Source organism: Thyridium curvatum (assembly GCF_004353045.1).
Source record: "Thyridium curvatum strain D216 chromosome Unknown NODE_16_length_530760_cov_82.129700, whole genome shotgun sequence".
NCBI lineage: Eukaryota > Fungi > Ascomycota > Sordariomycetes > Thyridiales > Thyridiaceae > Thyridium > Thyridium curvatum.
The window spans coordinates 438,243-457,019 of record NW_022156771.1 but is presented as its reverse complement, the minus strand read 5'-3'; the positions used below and the strand labels follow the sequence as shown (position 1 = coordinate 457,019).

Sequence of the window (18,777 nt, the reverse complement as noted above, 5' to 3'; positions counted from 1 at the left end):
CTTGCACATGCAAACACCCCCAGCAAGTCAAAGAGCTCCGGCAAGGGAGGTGTGCGGCGGCGGCTGCGTTGCCGAAAAAAGAGGCTTACCAAGCTCGGCGCCGTGACTCGCTGGCTGAGAGGAGAGAGCGCACTATGCCGTTGCAAGTACCAGATACCTAGCTCTCCGGCTCTTTTTCTACCACACCCCTACACTCTTCCCTTGTTCCCCAACCAAACTAGGCCCGACTGGCTTGTACCTTGGTATTCCGGATGCGACTACATACCCTTCAACCACATGGCAGCTATCAAGGGTGCGGATGGCAATGCCCGGGAGAAGAGGGATAATTTTTTCTTTCCTTTTTATCTCTCACTTACATGGCTCTGGCCTCGCTCCCGTTCTCGTCTGAGAAAGGCTTGACGGGCTGTGCACCACCCCTGCTATATGTTTCCTGTACCTGTCCATTCGTCTTCGCCCCAGATCTCGGTGGCCTGTCATTCCAAGTTTCTTCGTCGTCGTGTCGTCGGTCGTCATAGAGTTAAACGCACCCCCTCCCCTCAGGCTAGCCCAGGCTAGCCCACCAAGCCAGCCCACTACCAACTTACACTAGGCTCAATGGCCATCACGAGCTAGACAGCTCAAATACCCTTCCCCCGATTTTCACCCCGCTGAACTCATTCTTGTCCCTTCTTTCCCCTACTTGCCCTTCAAGCGAAGCTTCCGGCCCATGTCTATTTCCTTCCTCACCGGGGAAGCCTCGCCCTGAACGCAATGTCGAATATCGAGAGTATTAACGAGCGCAGCAGCAGGTCTGCCGCCACCGAAGAAGATGGCAACGACCAGATCGGGTTTGAGACTCCTCGCTCTGGCGTGGCCACGCCGCAACCGGATCTTCACGACAAGCGGCTACCGGGCATCATGAGCTACTTCAATCAGGTTCGTGCACCGTCTTTTAGGCGTATCTTGTCAGGCACCTTTATGTCAAGCGCACAAGCAGAGGCTCCGCCTTCCGACAGCACACCTCGGAGGGACGAGTCACCCCAGAGTGCATCTCCGTCACAAGTTCCAGTCACACCCGTTGAGCCGGCCTCCCGCGGTGTTTCCCTCGACGACGGTCCTCCTCTTCTCCCGCACGAGAGGTTGGAACCGGCGCCTGAGAAGCAACCGCCCGGAACCAGCCGGCTCCATCCATATCCAACACCCCCGGCGTCGCAGTGCCCTTCGCTACGAGAGGCCAAGACAAGTGGCTCGAGTGGCGAGGGCGAGACATTGGGAACTATGCACCCTGCACTTGCACTGAGCCTGCACAGGAGGAGCAATCCGGATCTGACCGGCCCACGGGGCCGCAGATCTTCACTTCTTGCTCCTCTAACGAGTGCGATCACTCAGTCTACTGTGCTTGCAAACCACATCTCTAACCCCACAACTCGCAATGCACATACTACCCCAAGCTCTCCAACAAGTTCACAATTCCTCCCGGTGAAGGAACAAGATATACCTACTGAGTCTACTTCCATTGAACAACTGAAGAAGCTAACAGACATGGCGGGGATAAAGAGCGGCCAGTCCACTCCACGGTCGCTTTCGACCGCCCAACCAACCCGAGGCGACTCGAACGAGGACAGTAGCAACGGACGCGGTTCCGGGGATCGCACCGCTACCCAGACACCGACACCGGCTGGGATGACCGCCCCTGCGCCCCGGGGAAAACTCACTATTAAGATTGGTGAAGCCAGGGGACTTCGGAAGGCACGCGATCCATACATTGTTGCTGTATTCCAAAGGTCTGAACTTATTTCTGGTGGACCTCGCTCGTCGGAGGATGTGGAGGAGAGCGCGATCGCGAATGTGGCTATGGGAGGCGTCCCCATCCAACGCCAGGGAAGTGACACTGGTCGGCCTATGGCCATCCCCATGCGAAGCCGGCAGAGCAGCAACACGAGCATCACAGACTACAACACCTTCCGGTCTCGAAGCTCTCGTCGTTCCTTCACAAACCCAAAGTGGGACGCCGAGGCGGTCTTGTAAGTGACGGGCTCGTCCCCTGTGTGTTGGACCAGCTTACTGACTTTGGTCGTAGTGATGTCGTTGATTCGGACTATCATGTCGACATATCCATCTACGACCATGGAGCCAATGGAGAAGATTTCCTTGGCCACGTTGATTTCCATGCCAAACTGTCGGAGAGCGAAGGACCTGTCCGAGGTTGGTACCCCTTGACGGGACACGCCGACACCATGGCGGAGAACGCTCCGACAGGCGAAATATACGTTGAGTCTTTCTATCAGAGGACCGACCGGAAGCACTATGGCCCGGATGACTTTCAGATCCTGAGACTCATCGGCAAGGGCACGTTCGGCCAGGTCTATCAGGTTCGAAAGAAGGACACGAAGCGGATCTACGCTATGAAGGTGCTATCCAAGAAGGTCATTGTCCAAAAGAAGGAGGTGGCGCACACTGTTGGTGAGCGTAACATTCTGGTGCGGACGGCCACCTCGGACTCGCCTTTTATCGTCGGCCTGAAGTTCTCGTTCCAAACGCCGTCAGATCTTTATTTGGTAACGGACTACATGTCTGGTGGCGAACTGTTTTGGCACTTGCAGAAGGAGGGCCGGTTTGACGAAAACAGAGCCAAGTTCTACATCGCCGAGCTGATCCTCGCCATTCAGCACCTTCATAACAACGACATCGTCTATCGCGACCTGAAACCCGAGAATATCCTCCTTGACGCCAATGGGCACATCGCGCTCTGCGATTTTGGCTTATCCAAGGCCAACCTGACCAAGAACGATACCACCAACACATTTTGTGGCACCACCGAGTACCTCGCTCCAGAGGTTCTCCTGGACGAGGCCGGCTACACAAAAATGGTTGACTTCTGGTCTCTTGGAGTCCTAGTGTTCGAGATGTGCTGTGGATGGAGTCCCTTCTATGCGGAGGACACACAGCAGATGTACAAGAACATTGCTTTTGGCAAGGTTAGGTTCCCCAAGGACACCCTCTCGGTTGACGGTCGCAACTTTGTCAAGGGGCTTCTTAACAGGAACCCCAAGCACCGATTGGGCGCCATCAGCGATGCCGAAGAACTGAAGCAGCACCCCTTCTTCAAGGACATTGATTGGAACGCGCTTTCCAACAAGCTGATCACCCCTCCGTTCAAACCAAAGTTGAAGTCCGAGACGGATGTCTCGTATTTCGACCCGGAATTCACCAATGCCCTCAACACAAATGGATCACTCAACGAACGGGCTGCTGCCCTGGCTCGCGGCTTTGCCACCTCAACTCCTCTCTCCCCGTCAGTGCAAGCCAACTTCCAAGGCTTCACCTTTGTCGACGAGAGCGCCCTAGACGATCACATGAAGGATCGCTACCGGTATGAGGACGAGGAGATGAATGACGTGCGAACCAAGGAAGACGACGACTGGGATGATCTCGAAGATGTGGATCCTCGCAAGGCAAACCGCATGAGCGGCATCGAGCGAACCACGACTAATGACGAGCACATGTTCGGTGGCTCAATTGACATGTGAAAGGGCTTTGGCCCATTTCACGTCGACACCCGCAATACCCTGGACAGTGGGTATACTGCAGGCAGTGACACATCTGCCTTGCTTCTTGCCTTCATGGTACATGGAGGGTTCACGCGCACGACAGTAACGGCATAAGTAGCATACGGGCGGCTCACATAACTGCATTTGGTAATTGGAATGGCTGGGTTGGGCGAGGACGGCGTTCTGGTGATCAACAACCACAACAGAGACAAAGAGTCGTGCACAGCAGCAGCTACATTCGCCGCGAGTGTTTTTTTTTTTTGTCATTACTACTATTCTTTTTGCAAATGCATCAGCACCTGCCTGCGAGTCGCACACACACACAAGAATTTCCATGGTTCTTTTTTGCTATGAGTAGTGCTTTCTCATGGACCACATCCCGTTAATTGAGGTATGGGGAATGGGGCTAGGATCGACCTGCGGCTCTGGCCACTGTCTTCTTGCGAGTCCCTAGCTGGCGGTCTTGATGGCGGACATAGGGTTGTTTTGTGCGGGCAAGGGGAAGAGGAAGAGGAAGAGTCGTCTGAGGTGCATCTCGTGGCTTCTTCTTGTGCTAGCACACGTGTATCTTATCCCTCTGGCTTCCTTGTTGAGTGAGTGAGTGAGCGTGCAAAAGGGAAGAAAATAAACAAAACAACTCTTGCAAACTCCTGTGGTTCACTTTTCATGCCCATCTATGTGGACTGTGTGATGTTCAGAAGCAATCGGTTCTGAGCAGCTTGACATGCTTGTGCGTGGTGCAATATAACTTGGTATATAGCTGGCCTTGAGTCTGCTCAAGAGAAAGTCGATCTTTTGCTTGGGATCTCTCTCTGCAAGTGTATTGACAATCGACAAGTTGCTGGTTTCTAATCCATTAATAGCATGAGACAGCCATACCACTGTGCTGCAGTATGGAAGTGTTTGTTCACAGTACAGCCATTCGATATCGGGATTGGTATGGCGATGCACATCATTCGTCAATGGAGGTCTGGCATGTTTGTCTGGCCTTTATCCAGCTGGTTCACGTGGGCAAAAAACATGTAAGGAGTATGTATCAAATTCGTGACCGTATCAGGGCTGGTTTTGATTAACAAATGTACACGGACAGGTCTCAGCGTCGTGCCCTCTTGCGTCTCCAGTCCGTATTGAGCCACAAAAGGTCCCAGACAACAATACGGAGGATCGGCAAAAGAGGAAAAAAAACCCGAGCCTGATCGACTAAAAGACCCCCCTGCTCACCGCGTTGTGAAGACTTTTCACACAATGCACATACACACACACACACCCGCACTCCCCTTGCGCTCGATTCCGTCATCCCCTGTCAACCAGCTAGGGGAAAAACTGCTTTTCGACATCACGCAACACCTATGCACAACCCTTCAAAGAGTTGCATTGTCTCTTGAATCCCCAACTCTCGCTTCGCCCGGTTCGTTTTCGTTTGATAAGATAGGAAGGGAAGGGAAGGAGAGAAGGTATCTAGTGGTGGGCCTCCTCCTCCTCCTCCTCGACGAGCCAGTCCTCGACGACGGCGGCGGACTGGGCGCCGGCGGCACCGGCCTCCTGGCCCTCGACCTCGACGGCCATGCTCTCGTACTCCTTGAGGCTGCTGGCGAGGTCGGCCTCCTCGGGGGACTTGGGGGTCTTGGGCAGGCTGAAGGTGGAGACGTGGCCCTGGGCGTCGGACTCCTTGACGGCGGGGGTCTTGTAGGCCTTGAGCTCCTTGAGGTAGAGCTCCTGGACGAAGTCGGCTGTGGGGGTGGGGAGAGAGATGATGTTAGCGGTTTGAACTGCACGTGGAGTACTCCTAGCTTGAAGACATGGCAGTTGCTCGGAGATGATCAATGTGAATAAAGCCGAGAAGTGATGGCGAGGTGTTGGAAGTCGTAGGCGGGTGCTGGTGGTGATGATGTTGACCGGGTTTTGGCGTCAGATCGGATTCATCGATTGCGATAGCCCCGTATCAATTGAAGATGTAGCCGACACAAGTCTTGCTTCCCTCCATGATGATATCCTCTTGGTCGTATTCGTCGTGCAGGTTGTTGTTGCGCCGATTGATCGATGCTTCGAGTCCATCTTCCTTCCTCCGGCCGACCGCGGATCCATCGTACTACAAATCTCCGAGCAACTGAAAAGGGAAATAAGCGATCATGCGTACCTCTGCGGGAGACGGTCGGGGCAATGAAGCCTCTCATCTGAACGGTAGAAGGGCGCGCCAGGCGGGCGACGGCCGAGACGGCCTTGCGAGTGCTCTGCATGTCGCGAAGAATTGTCAGTCAGGATATTTCGAGAGTTGGCCGTTCGGCCCTCGCTCCACCCGTCCGCAAAAGCGGCGGCTCGGGTGAGTCTGGGGCGACAGCACTGAGAAAAAACACTCCGGCTCAATCGACAGGGACAAAACGTACCGCAGCTCGAGATACGGAGAAGAGCATTTTTGACGAGATGTGATGGTGTCTCAATTGGGAATCACCAAGGGGGGGAGGAGATTTGGTCGTCGGTCGTCGGGGGGGTTGGAGTGGAGGAGATGGTTCTTTTTTGGGGGGAAGGGTTTGAATGATTCTGGCTTGAGAGGTTTTTCGAGCCGGGTCGGCTAGATCGGTCAGTGCATCATCGCACGCACCAGCAGACACCACCACACCCACCAGACCAGAGCTTTGACTTGTTAGCCGCGACCTGCCCCGTGCGTTTTTCGTGTCTGGAGCCTCCAGCCCAAATCACGTGCACGTTTTATCACTTTATCGCAACTGGCCGCTCTAACCAAGACCGCCAAGTGCCTCTCCTCCTCTGCTCAGCTGCACACCCAGAACCAACCCCGGATCTGTGCTTTCACTACGCACTGAGATCTTCCAACCTGCAACTCTTGTCTCTTTTGCGAAAAAATGGGACAATGCGAGACTTGTGGTGGTAGGGGAAGTGTGAAGGGCATCAGATGCCCTACTTGTGGTGGGAAAGACGAAGGTTAAGCACTCCAGCTTTGTAAGTACCAATTGCCTAGGAGGCCTGACACGTCACTTATGATGGAAGAACATCGCAATGAAAGCGAAGGGGTTTCCATTGATGGCGCAATCTATCTCGAGTTCCTTTTCCCCTGTTACTGCTGTTCTTTAATGTGAGAAGCAAGTTTTGACCGGCTTGGCTCGGAGCTCATTATCACGAGGGCTGTCATCTAATGTAATAAGCCCGTGGATTCACTCCTTTTACTGTTCTTCCACTCAAGGGTATCTCTTCTCAAAACAAAGACCTATTGATGGTGGACTTTCCTATATCAATTGGGAATATACATCATGCGAGAAATCACACCTCTCCCCCAAAACGCCGCATTCTATCTTTCAGTTGTGCTGATCAGGACATGAAGTCCGTGATCGGATCATCCTCTCTATACAGCGAGAGACATATCCTATTTTCCTGTTTCCTCTATGTTCATTATCAGCTCTCCTTTGATCGTCCACTCTATCGGCGCCACTGCCGAACATACCAAAAGACCGTTGAGCTCCATTGTTCAGAATACCTTTTTCACAACATTACGGGTAGGGCCGCCTCGGGGTATGGGTTGCTGCGCTGTCCCGCGAGGATGAATTCCTCAGCTCCTTGTTCTGGGCGGGGGCCTTCCTCTTGCGGATCGAGGCGAACGACTTGCCTCCGGCGTAGATGAGGAAGATGACTCCTGCAACTACCGAGTAGGCGATGATGAGGTTGTTCGAAGCCGACGCCAGCTGCAGACCCAGACCACCGTTGACGACCCCGATGATCAAGAGACTGCGTCCCCACCAGATGTGGAAGTGGCTGACCAGGCCCCGGGCCTGGTGCTTGACGTAGTGGCGGTGGTGCCAGAAACCCATGAACGGCTGGATGGCCATCAGGCAGACAACCACCGTGCCGAGGATCGTGTGGTTCTGGTCGAAGAGCTGTTTTTTGCGGTCCGTCAGTACTTGCAACATCCAACTGTCAAATCGTGGGGTCTGGAAAACAAGACACTTACCATGCTTCTCTGCTTGGCACAGACCACACCGAGACCGAAGCCGGCCCACATGAGGAGAAAGGAGATGAACTGCCAGGCGGCATGGACGGCCCAGTTGCCCATCAGCGGCATGAGCAGCGAGCCGAGCGGGTAGAGAACGACCATGACAAGGGCCATGATGACGCCGTGCGCGGTCAGCACGGCCTGGCTAGGCTTGCTTCCGACGACGGTGACACCGCCACCCCCGGAGTTGCCCGAATCAGGCGATCCAGTGCCAGTGCCAGAACCGGAGCCGGTGCCGGTCCCAGAGCCTGATCCACCGCCGCCCGAGGTGCTCCCGCCGGCGACGAACGGGTTGGCGTCCGCGCCGATGACAGCCTTGGTCAGGTCGAGCTTGAAGACCGTCGTGTCGTCGTGGACCGAGATGGCGGCGCCCGCGTCGGCGCTGGCGAGCGAGCCGCCCTTCTTCCAGGCCCCGATCCAGCCGGAGCTCGTGCTCGACGGCGACATGGACCCGCCGCCGGACCAGGCCTGGCAGTTGGCGCACGCGACGTTGGCGACCATCATGCTGCTGCCGCTGCCGCCACTGCCGCCGCCCGCCACCACGCCGCTGCCGGCGAGCAGCGTCAGCTTGGCGCCCGTCGCGCTCGCGTCCACGCGGGGCATGACGTGGTTGGCGCCGGCGCGCGGCGACACGGTCACGTTGCCCCGGCCGTCCTGGTACATGACGAACATGTTGGAGCCGGCCATGCGCGAGCCCGTGCCCAGCGCGACCCACTCGTAGCTCGCGGGCGCGCTGATCTGGAAGTAGATGTTGCCCGAGCCGCTGGACGAGGTCGAGCCCGGCACGCCGACGGTGTAGCAGACGTCCTGCGCGTCGCCGGCGCAGTGCTTGGTGGTGTCTGCCGTGACGCCCGTGGCGGTTGCTGGCGGTTCCTTTTGTCAGCTTGCCCGGGTTCCTCTCCTACAAAGGCCGCAAGTGAGCAATGGGTTCTTACCTAGCAGGGCGGCGGCAAGAGCCGTTTTCCTGGCAACGAGACCCATGTTTCTTCTGTGACTCTCTCGGAACTCCCTTCCTGGGTTGAGCAATTCGTGGTAAGAAGGGGAACCCGGGGGGAAGTGGTGCTCCAACAATATAATGAATTGTTGAATCTATCACAAGATCAACAAGACAACAAAAGGGCCAACGCACTAAATGCCTGGTTGGGAGCCCTTCGGACAATGTTTGGGGAAGAAAAGAGGCTGAGAGACTATTCCTGGTAAGTGGCTGGCCGGACTGGGGATCATGCAGCACTTTTGAACGGAGTGTGTCAACAAAGGCAAAGGCCTACTACCTCGTAGGTCAGATCTGGCCATTCTACGGGATCTGAGAAGGGGGGGTGTGTGTGGGAGACGTCAGATTTAATACTTTCGTTGTGCAAGGCTCACTCAAACGCTCACCCTTCCGGCTGGCATGTAATTGCGTACCCTCGATAAGAGAACATAGCAATTGGGGTCCGGGGGGTGTCAGTCCCCGATGCGATGGGATGTGTGTACCTCGATCCCTCCTGTACAGCCCTGCCAGCCCGTCCGTTGTCAGGATGCCAAATAAGTGCGATCTAAGAGGCCCGAGGCGGTCTCATCCAAGACATGGTTCGGCTTGGCACAGAAGTATAATCGCCCTGCATGTTCTGCAGTGGGCAGCGCAGGATTACGTCGTGCGGCCCCCTCTAGTGAGATTAAACTCGGGTTTGGGGGGGTGAGGACAAGCACCATTCCCCCATGTGTCGTGTTCAGTGACAAGTCTGACATGGTACGGAGTACACGGCGTGTGGTGGCAGAATGGCGCCAAGAGAGAGAGAGAGAGAGAGAGAGAGAGAGAAAGAGGCCGCCTCGGAGCAATTGATTCCTCCATCCAGAGACCCGTTCTGGCTCGTCTCGACGGTCGTCGTGGGGGCGATCGACGGCGTCGTCCCAAACGGGCAAGATGACAAGCGCGACTAACGAGATTTCGTCGACATCAGAACAAGCGGTTTCAGAAAGAAAGAGAAGAAAAAGACAAAGAACAACCATCTCTGCACAGCCCCCCCCCTCCTTGCCAACCGGCCGTTGTTGTGTTATCGACGATCCCAGGGCGCTTGGCATACGACAGGCGGTGCATCCGTGTGTGTCCTGGTGCCGCGCCATGGGTGCCTTTCTGCAAGCAATCAATTGGATTGATCTCTCCTCTTCCCCGGCACTTACGGAATACGGCCCTGGTTAGTTAGTCCACTTGTACTTGTAGATTCCCAAGGGTATGTCGTTTTTTGGCTCCTCCCCTGCATGCGGCGCGGGCAACCACCAGCTTGGAATTGGGTTGTAATGCCCCGTTTCATGTGTGCGACTTATACTTAGTAAGGACTTCCCTGAAAATAGCAGCCCCGAACGTTTGCTGTTGGTCAGACGGGCGGTGATCTATCTCTTCGATGTGATGACGAACCCCAACGGCCGATGATAAAGTGGCCATTGCAACACGGGACATGGAATGGGCGCCCATGTTGTCATCAAACTATTGTACAGACTGCCGAATTGGGTACGTGGAATCTGAGATCTCGAACTTTGGCGTCTGTTTTTTCTGGGGACCTCCTCCCCCAACTCCGGTAGTTGGACGCGCTATCTCAGAGGTTAGCTGGGCGCTAATCTGGAGAAGCTTAAAGGAGGAGACAGCGCCGGAGCAGCTCCAGAGCCGTAGTAGTTCAGGTAGGTACTGTTCTTTTACCCCAGGGAACCTCCGTCAGTGCCGATCACCACGCCCGGTACGAGATCGATATGGGTAGCGTTTTTTGCTGCTGCTGTCTTGGCTGTCTTTCCCCAATTCCCGTTCTAACCCCCCCATGTGGCTCGAATGAAATGTACGACATGTGTCCTGCCGGCGATCAATACCGAGTTACCTTACGCAAGTTTCGTGGTCTGTCTGGGGGGGAGATGGGGCCAGCCCTGGGCGGTGAACGATGAAGCATCCTCAAAGCTCGCCAAGGCTGCCCAGACATCAATGCAGTGCCAGCGCTACATCACAATGCCCTCATCTTTTTTTTTTCGTGTGATATTACAAGTAGAAGCAAGGAATGGGGATGCAAATGGCCAAGAGCCAAGACGTGTACACGCAATCACTTTGTTATCTTTGCCTTTCCCAGGGACGTATCGACACAGCCCGTGCCCAGGACGGGTATGCAGATGCTTTGCCCGCGGCTCGCAGAACGGAAGATACCAACTAACTAACTATGAACTACCTACCTAACTACCTGGTACATTCCTCCGGGAATCGAGTTTTAGTTAGTTTCGTTAGTACCGGTAGGGCAAGGGAAAAGAGAAGCTCTCTGCGCCAGGCAGCAGCCAAGCCGTTCGAGTTCGAGTGAGTGCCCGCGTTAGTCAGTGTTGACAGAGCATGCCCTGTCACTTCCCAACCCCCGTAACGGTGCGCCGAGCCTTTCCATCTCTCCTCCTCAACCCCGAGACAAAGACAAGCCGGACCGACGATCAGTTACCTGGGCCTGTTTCTCTTTTTGTCTCTCTCTGCCAATCTCGGCCTATGTATTTCGCAGCAACTATTGCAGCTGACACGCGTTCCGCGCTGTCTCATTTGCCCCTGCGGGCATGTCTTGGCGAGAAAGAAGATAAATCTGATGACGATGGTTGGGCCCCGTCGTACATACAGGGGGACTGACTGCCGACTTCAATACCGGACTGCCCGCCTCGGGCAGCTCAAGGAGCGACGCAATACCGAACTGGATCCACCGCCTGCCTGCCCGCAAACAAACAAACTGTAGCCCGACTGTCAGGTTAAGATTTAACTCGAGACAGTACCTAGAAGGCAGAGCAGGGATCAGAGCAATGTTCTGCGGAAGTTGCCATGACCCACGGGATTCCAGAACCTGGACATTAGGTACGTTACCCGACACAAAGAGGGACCCGAGGCAAAAGCCCCAACAACTCATCCGTCGGAGACAGTTGGAAAGCAGTCTGATTGAGGCACCCCGTTTCGCGATCCTACTTGCTTTACTACAAGTACTTGTAAACACAGCCTCAATCCCTTGACATCAGCACCCCACGTGGCACTGAACCGGCTCGACTGGGTCTCTTTATAGTGGCTGACTGGAGCCGCGATAGCTTGCTTTATAGCGTCACTTTTGCCAACGACATCTGCCCGGTTCGGCGCAACAATTGAGCCGCACGCGTCAAAGTCGACAGTTCATGATCCATCCCATAAAGATACCTGTTGGCATAATTTATCCGTCTATGTCTTTCTACGACGTATGAGCCCGTGTGTTACTTGTACATCAGGAATGCTAAGCTTTTGCGCTCTAGAGTCTGTGGCCCCCCCCTATGCTGCCAAAAGCAGATAACGCTCCGTACCCATGATACGATCAATAGGACGTGATGACGAGTAGGTCTAGCGTGGGTGCTGAAGGCACTTGCCCGACAGCTTGAACCGGAATTGAAGGTCATAAGGAATTTCAACAGCTCGCGACTCCCATGCATCTCCAAATGCCCATCCTTCCAGCCCTCACACCCGCACTGCATTGCCACGACTCGAACCCTAGACCGCCGTAGCAAAGCGGAAGCCATCGCTCTCGAGAAGGCTGTTGGAGGCGACGAAGCTGAACCCGCCAAACAGCTCGTCCTTAGCGCCGCTGTCCATGGCAGAAACGCCGCTCCACAGGTCGTCCCTCGCCGAGGTCACCACGGGGCTGAGCGACAGCTCGGTGAACTCGGGCGCGAAGTTCTCGGCCAGCTCCGGGTCGGTGATCATGGGCTGGATCGGCGGCTCGACCTCCCGGGCCGCCATCTTCTTCCAGTCGACCTTGCGGAAGAAGCGGTGCTTCTTGATGATCTCCAGGTCCCTCGGCATGTTGGCCCCGAGGCGCTTCTTGGGGTCCTTCTTCAGCAGGCGCGTCAGGAGGTCCTTGGCGTCGGGGCCGAGGAAGTACGGCATCACCAGCTTCTGCTTCAGGATGTTCTCCTGGATCTTGGCGCGGTTGCCGCCCCGGAAAGGCGGGTTCCCCGTCATCAGGTCGTAGCCCAGGGCCCCGAGCGACCACCAGTCGACCGCCTTGCCGTACTTCTGTCCCTGGATGACCTCGGGAGCCATGTACTCGACGGTCCCAAGCATCGAGTTGCACGAGTCGGAAGAGTCGATGGCAACCTTGGAGAGGCCAAAGTCGGTGAGCAGCAGATGGCCCTCCGCATCAAGCAGGCAATTCTCAGGCTTGAGATCACGGTAGACCACACCGAGGGTATCGTGCAGGTGAGACAAGGCGAGAATCATCTCGGCCATGTAGAAGGCAGCCGTAGGCTCGGAAAACATCTTCTCCGTGCTGAGGTGAGTGAATAGCTCGCCGCCCTGGCCGTATTCCAGGATGAGGTACAGCTTCTCCTGGTCCTGGAAAGCGTAGAATAGCTTGACCACGAAGGGATGCCTATTCACCGACTCGAGAATTTGACGTTCCGTCTTGGTCTGCTCGACGAGCTTCTTTTGCACCACGAGCGAAGCCTTCTTAAACTGCTTCTGCGCGTAGAGCCTGCCCGTTCGGTGCTGCTTGACCAGGAGCACAGTGCCATACGTGCCCTTGCCCAGGCATCGGAGGGGCTCAAAATCGTCGGCTGTCATCTTGCGTGACTGGCGAACGAGTCCGCCCTCGACTGCATCGGCTAGCAGAGTCCCACCCACACCCAAGCCACGGTCTCGGACACTCTCACTCACGAAATCGTTCTCCAGGTTGATCTCGTAGTGAGTTGTAGCCTCAGAACTAGTGTCATCACCACTAGTGTTGCTGCTGGCCGCCCGACCCCGGCTGCTGGCCGCATTGCTGGTGATGGTGCTCGCGCGGCTGTCGTTGGGAACCTGGCCCGAATGCGATGCAACCGACTGGCGACTATCGACACGGGTCATGGAACTGGCCCTGGAGGAAGAGGCAGTGTCCAGACTGAGAGGGTCCAGCTGCAGACGTAGCTTGGCAATGCCACTCACGCCGGCGGGGGACGGGGCGGCTTTGAGGACCGGGCTGCAATTGGCGCTCACGACGTCGTCAAGAATAGTAGGTCGCTTCTTGCGGCCTCGACGGGCGCTCTGGTGATGGGGTGAAGGTGTAGCGGGAACGCCGTGGTCGCTATCCTCGTCGCCGGAAGTGACGGGAGTCCCCTGGAACCCGCGCACGGTGGTGCGTGCGGTGATCGCTGCGTTTATCATGGTGTGGGTGTTGAGTGATTATGTCGGTATTAAATTACGACTTCATGTGTGGTAAGATGCGCGAACGGAGGCTGCGTTCAACGGCTTGGATGGCTTCTTTTCTCAATCTGGCGGAGGACCGAGCCTCTCGCCGCACGACGAAGCGAGTCGTTCAAGGCTCGCCGCGTCGTCGCTGAGCGTCACAGCGGATCTCAGACAGGGAATCTCGTAGGTGTCGCTTGGGGCCGGATACACGCATCTGGTACTTGAAGAACGAGTGGGAGACGAGGTCGATTGGGTTCATATGCATTTGTGCCAGGATGAGGATGTTGGTAGGTTTCGGTATATCAACGGAGTGCGCAGTCGTCGTGCGTTTAGCGGTGATCTGAGAAAAGGTTCAACCTTTACGTGAGAAAGGGAGAAAGGAGGAGGGAAATGCTCTCACGAAGGAAACTTGGCTGGCTGGGCGGTGCAGGCTTAAAAAAGTAAAAAACCTTTCTCATTGGGCCTTGACTGCCTTGGCGCCCACCTCCGTACTTTTTTTCTCGGGCACCTCCACACCACTTTCATCATCAGCCCACAGCCTGTCACTAGCCCTGGGCGCGCGCCCTGGAAAGAAAAGTTTAGCGAGCCTGTGGTAACCTCGAGCGCTGAGATTGGTCCCCTGTCCGAAAGCGTCAGCGCCCTCAGGCCCCCCGTTAGTGGTTGCTAAGCGTCGATCATGCATCCGCTGAACTGAGTCGGGTAAGTCTGGATCGGGACAATGCGGGGGAAATGTACGGCTCTGTGATTCGCGAACCCGCAAAATACCACGCTGCCCGCATGGTTCACGCTTAATTACCATGTGCAAATTCATCTGTGTCCCGTCCGTCTCTCATTCCTGAGCAGATTGACGATAATTAGAAATCCTTCTTATACCTTTTCTTTTCTTCTCATGTTTGGCATCCTGGTTAGTATTGGACGCCATTTCACGATACTAAGTATGGAAGATCAAACCGTAAATCGCTAGCCGGGGTTGCAAAGTTGAAGGGTATCATCAGGTCTATTCCTCATACTATACACTACTCGTAGCACAATCCTTAGAACGGCTCACCGTCATCACGGCCCCAGAGCTTGACAGTCTTGTCGTGACCACCGCTGACAATCCACCTGCCGTCACGACTCACATCGACACTGCTGACTGGGGCGGTGTGGCCACTCAGAGACTGGACCAGCGACCAGTCATCCGCCGAGTAAATGTTGACCTTCTGGTCAAACCCACTCGACACGAAGAATGTCGACGCCTTTTTCGGTTGCTGTACTCCCTTGTCGTCCACGCCGGGCGCCGTGCCCAGGAGAGGGTCGTCGAGCCCCTTGTACCATCTCAGGTCTGATACGGTGCTGCTATGTGCACCAACACCACCGCCGCGCTGGACCTTCCGGACATCCCAGCACTTGACCCAACCATCTGCCGACCCACTCAGAACTCGGTGCCCATCAGAGCCCCAATCCAAGGCGTAAATCGGTTTGATGTGTCCGTCCATGTGCCCGTCAAGGATCATGACAGTCCGCCCTGTGCGTAGATCCCAGATCCGCCCGATGCTGTCCGTCCCGGCGCTAGCAAGCAACGCGCCGTCCGTATTGAAGCTGACAGCGTAAACACCGCGGGAATGGCCCTCTTGCAACAAGAGCTCAGAGGTTGTCTCCACGTCCCAAAGCCTCCACGACGTGTCATCGGAGGCCGAGGCAAGGTATTTGCCAGAGGGGTGGAATTCCACCCGGCAAACTCGCTGGCTGTGGCCCGAAAGAGTTGATAGCGGGGTTTCCTGGGTGAGAGACCATAGATGAATATTGCCCTCCGCACCTCCAGAGGCCAGGTTTACAGCCTCGGAGGAGACATTGGAGTCTGGCAAGGTTGACCCTGGAAACCAGGAGATGCCACTGATCTTTTGGGTGTGGCCGCGGAACGTCTTGATCGTCTCCAGGTTGGGTACCCCGACCAGGGACAAGGTGCCTCCAAAGTTCCCTACCGCCACCATCTCGCCATTGGGCGAGATCCTCGTCATACTGATGTTGCGTTCGCCTATCGGCTGACTGGCCTGCAGCTCGAACCCCTGTAGTCGTTCCTTGATGTGTTTCCGGAATTTGACGTGTGTTCGCAAGGGAATCTTCGACTCGGCCTTTTGGAACGAGACCCTTTGCTTCGCCCGCGGCAGGGAGTATTTCGCGATGTCTATCCGTGCCTCAAGCAGTTGCTGGCCGCCGGTTGTGTAGAATTCCTCCTCCTGCTCCTCCTGTTCCTCCGCCTCTCCTGCATCCTCCATGTCAACGTCTGGCTTCTCGAGGGTGCCTTGCTCTGCCTGGACCGTAAGCAGCTCGCGCAATCGAGAGCGTCGGTCTGCGACATCTTCGCCAAACAGCGTGATCGGCTCCCCGAGTTCTCGTAGCTTGGCGCGAACTTTGCCATCGTCTGTTGGAACAATGATAGAAGCTGCCAAGCGCTTGCGTTCGAACTGCGCGAGTATCGCCGACGCCTTTTCCGGAGCAACGCCTGTGGCCGTAGAAGGGATGTCATAGTCACGGTCGGTGGCTAGGGGCTCTCATCAGTGATCTGCTGCAAAAGACGGGGTGCTCTGAACTTACGAAGATCTGCTAGATCGATACCCCTGTCCTGTAGAATAGAAGGAGGTGCTAGGTTAGAAGCTGTCCTTTTGAGCTGCCCTGAAGCCTCGGGGAGGTGATGTTGGGGAGGAAGCCTTACCTCGGATTCAGCCTCCTCCACGTACGCCTGACGCGACGGGTGCATCATCTTGGCGATTTATGGCAGAAAAGCCTGATATGATGGCCGGGACTTCTGGCAGAGCTTACGAAGAAGATGCGAAAGGATTGTAAGCTGGCTGTCGTTAGTGAAGATATATGTTGTCGCATACAATCTAGAGCTTTATGCGACCTAAGCTTTTTTGTTTGAGGCAGTCGAAGATGAGGATATAAATGGCCTAGCGCCTCCAAGTACTGGCTCAGATTTCTCCCTCGAAAACCCCCGGTCTAGCGACACGAGAATACTCGGAAAAGAGAGAAAACTTATGACCGCACCAAGCCAATCAGGACAAGAGGGAGATGCACAAAGGGCCAAAGGGCGTTCCAGATGGCCCCACGCATTCCGTTTGCTCACTCCATGGCTGATAGAATCGATAACGACCAAGGAATAAATTCACCCCAGATTTGCCCACCCCTGCGCTCAGCCCGGCCGTGTTTCTCAAAGGCGGCGCTACCGCTCAGAGCCCATCAAATGCGCATCACATATTCTTTGTCACCCTGACAGATATTTGGCGAGACTATACTATCGTTACTCCCTCCGGCCCCTTCTGTCGCTTTCACCGAACCCTGGATGGTCTGCAGAGATGGCGAGCATCGACAAGTATCGCCCGGCCCGGGAAGGCTATCAGCCTCCATCAATACCTTCCAGACCCCCGCAGCGCGATGACCGCCAGTCCAGATCGCCGTCACGGCGGCGCGACGTGCCCCCGGCAGTCCCCTCCCCTCCTTCCCTCAGCTCAAGAACATCGCCACCGAGACCGCAGTCGAGAAGGAATCCTCCCTCACCGGCGCCATCTGCGCCGCGGACACCCGCGCGGACACCGGCCAGTCAATGGCTCTACACTCCAGACGAGGTGCTCAGCTCCCCGAGCATCATCGATGGGCTCTCGCCGGCAGAGGAGAAGATCAGAAGGGCAAAGGGTGTTAACTTCATCTACCAAGCCGGCATCATCATCGAGCCGCATGCCCTCCCTTCTGTCACCCTCTTCGTTGCTAGCGTCTTCTTCCACCGGTTCTACATGCGCTACAGTATGGTGGAGGAGAAGGGGGGCATACATCACTACGTAAGGACTGCGCCTCCTTGCCAATAAGTTCGCGAGTATCATGCGCTGACCCTGTGATCAAATCCAGAATATTGCTGCCACCGCCCTGTTTCTCGCAAACAAGACCGAGGAGAACTGCTTCAAGACGAAAAACATCATCATCGCTGTCGCAAAGGTAGCGCAGAAGAACCCGAAGTTGATCATCGACGAGCAGAGCAAAGAGTATTGGCGATGGCGTGACAGCATCCTCATGTACGAGGAGCTGATGCTCGAGGTCCTCACCTTCGATCTCATGGTCACGAATCCCTACGAGCAGCTGTGGAATCAGCTCAATAGGCTGAACCTGCTGAACTCCAAGCGCATCAGGGCCGCCGGGTGGACTTTCTGCAACGATGCGGCCCTGACCGTACTGCCGCTCCTCATGGACGCCCGGGACATCGCCATCGCCTCCATATTCTTCGCCAGCACGCTGACCGGCGAAAAGATCGCCGACTCGGGCGACGAGCCATGGTGGAAGTTCCTCCGCGCCGACGAGGATAAGGTCGCCCGCGCGATCGACGTGATGGAGGCATTCTACATCGAGAACCCGCTTAAGAAACAGAACACGAGCTACCAAGGGTCGCCCAAGTTCAGCCTGGAGGACACCAGGAGACGCGGCGACGTGAGCCAGACGGACGCGGGCTCGAGTAACAACGGCACGCCTCTACCCAGCAACGACAGGGGCACCGCCAGCCCGGTGGAGTCCGGGAGGAGGCCGAGAGACGGCGATAAGGACTCCGACGCTCCGGCCTCCCAGTTCGACCCGGACATGCTGCAGCAGAGCCAGGGGGACTCGGACGTGGCGCTTAAGGTCGCCGCCAACGATCTGGATCACCACCGGGGCAGGCCCAACGGTAAGGCCGCCATGCTGTCGCCCGGCGTTAAGCGCAAGAGCGTCGAGCCAGACTCTGACGACGCCGAAAGGCACCAGAAGCGCAGCCGCCGGCAGTCCGAGTCTGACGAGGGAGAAGTGAGGGACGACGACTAGTGGGAAAGTATGTTCCAGGCGTTTTCTCGTTATTAAAGTCTCTTGGTCGCGGCCGCCGTCGCTTTCAAGATGTCAAGGATGTCGGTGTATTTGAGGAGTTGGAGTTTTAACTGCGGACATGATGGTTCACAGAGAGCATCAATATGGGGACGGTTCCGATTACCCTTTCCCCTTTTGCAGTAGGATCAGTTCAAAGAGCTTTGGCTCAGTTCATATGATGGAATCACGGTGGGAGGAATAGACCTATCAGGTCACAGTAG

At 56.0% G+C, this 18,777-nt stretch overlaps 6 protein-coding genes across 6 annotated transcripts; 2 read left to right on the top strand and 4 right to left on the bottom strand.

The window, feature by feature from the left end:
- Nucleotides 1–750: 750 nt before the first annotated feature.
- Nucleotides 751–3,509, top strand: E0L32_003677 (uncharacterized protein; the record flags this gene model as incomplete). The annotated part of the gene is made up of 2 exons (XM_031138003.1): nt 751–2,003; nt 2,060–3,509. 2 exons carry the CDS (start codon nt 751–753, stop codon nt 3,507–3,509), a joined length of 2,703 nt encoding a protein of 900 aa, XP_030998447.1.
- A 1,479-nt stretch (nt 3,510–4,988) lies between these two features.
- Nucleotides 4,989–5,941, bottom strand: E0L32_003676 (uncharacterized protein; the record flags this gene model as incomplete). Its single annotated transcript, XM_031138002.1, has 3 exons — nt 4,989–5,406; nt 5,668–5,870; nt 5,915–5,941. The coding sequence occupies 3 exons, from the start codon at nt 5,939–5,941 to the stop codon at nt 4,989–4,991; spliced, it is 648 nt and encodes a 215-aa protein (XP_030998446.1).
- A 1,089-nt stretch (nt 5,942–7,030) lies between these two features.
- E0L32_003675 (uncharacterized protein) lies at nt 7,031–8,511 on the bottom strand (the record flags this gene model as incomplete). Its single annotated transcript, XM_031138001.1, has 3 exons — nt 7,031–7,414; nt 7,489–8,393; nt 8,466–8,511. 3 exons carry the CDS (start codon nt 8,509–8,511, stop codon nt 7,031–7,033), a joined length of 1,335 nt encoding a protein of 444 aa, XP_030998445.1.
- A 3,511-nt stretch (nt 8,512–12,022) lies between these two features.
- E0L32_003674 (uncharacterized protein) lies at nt 12,023–13,672 on the bottom strand (the record flags this gene model as incomplete). The annotated part of the gene is made up of 1 exon (XM_031138000.1): nt 12,023–13,672. One exon carries the CDS (start codon nt 13,670–13,672, stop codon nt 12,023–12,025), a length of 1,650 nt encoding a protein of 549 aa, XP_030998444.1.
- Nucleotides 13,673–14,730: 1,058 nt separating this feature from the next.
- Nucleotides 14,731–16,439, bottom strand: E0L32_003673 (uncharacterized protein; the record flags this gene model as incomplete). Its single annotated transcript, XM_031137999.1, has 2 exons — nt 14,731–16,220; nt 16,274–16,439. 2 exons carry the CDS (start codon nt 16,437–16,439, stop codon nt 14,731–14,733), a joined length of 1,656 nt encoding a protein of 551 aa, XP_030998443.1.
- A 592-nt stretch (nt 16,440–17,031) lies between these two features.
- On the top strand, nt 17,032–18,517 carry E0L32_003672 (uncharacterized protein; the record flags this gene model as incomplete). Its single annotated transcript, XM_031137998.1, has 2 exons — nt 17,032–17,511; nt 17,579–18,517. The coding sequence occupies 2 exons, from the start codon at nt 17,032–17,034 to the stop codon at nt 18,515–18,517; spliced, it is 1,419 nt and encodes a 472-aa protein (XP_030998442.1).
- Nucleotides 18,518–18,777: the final 260 nt, after the last annotated feature.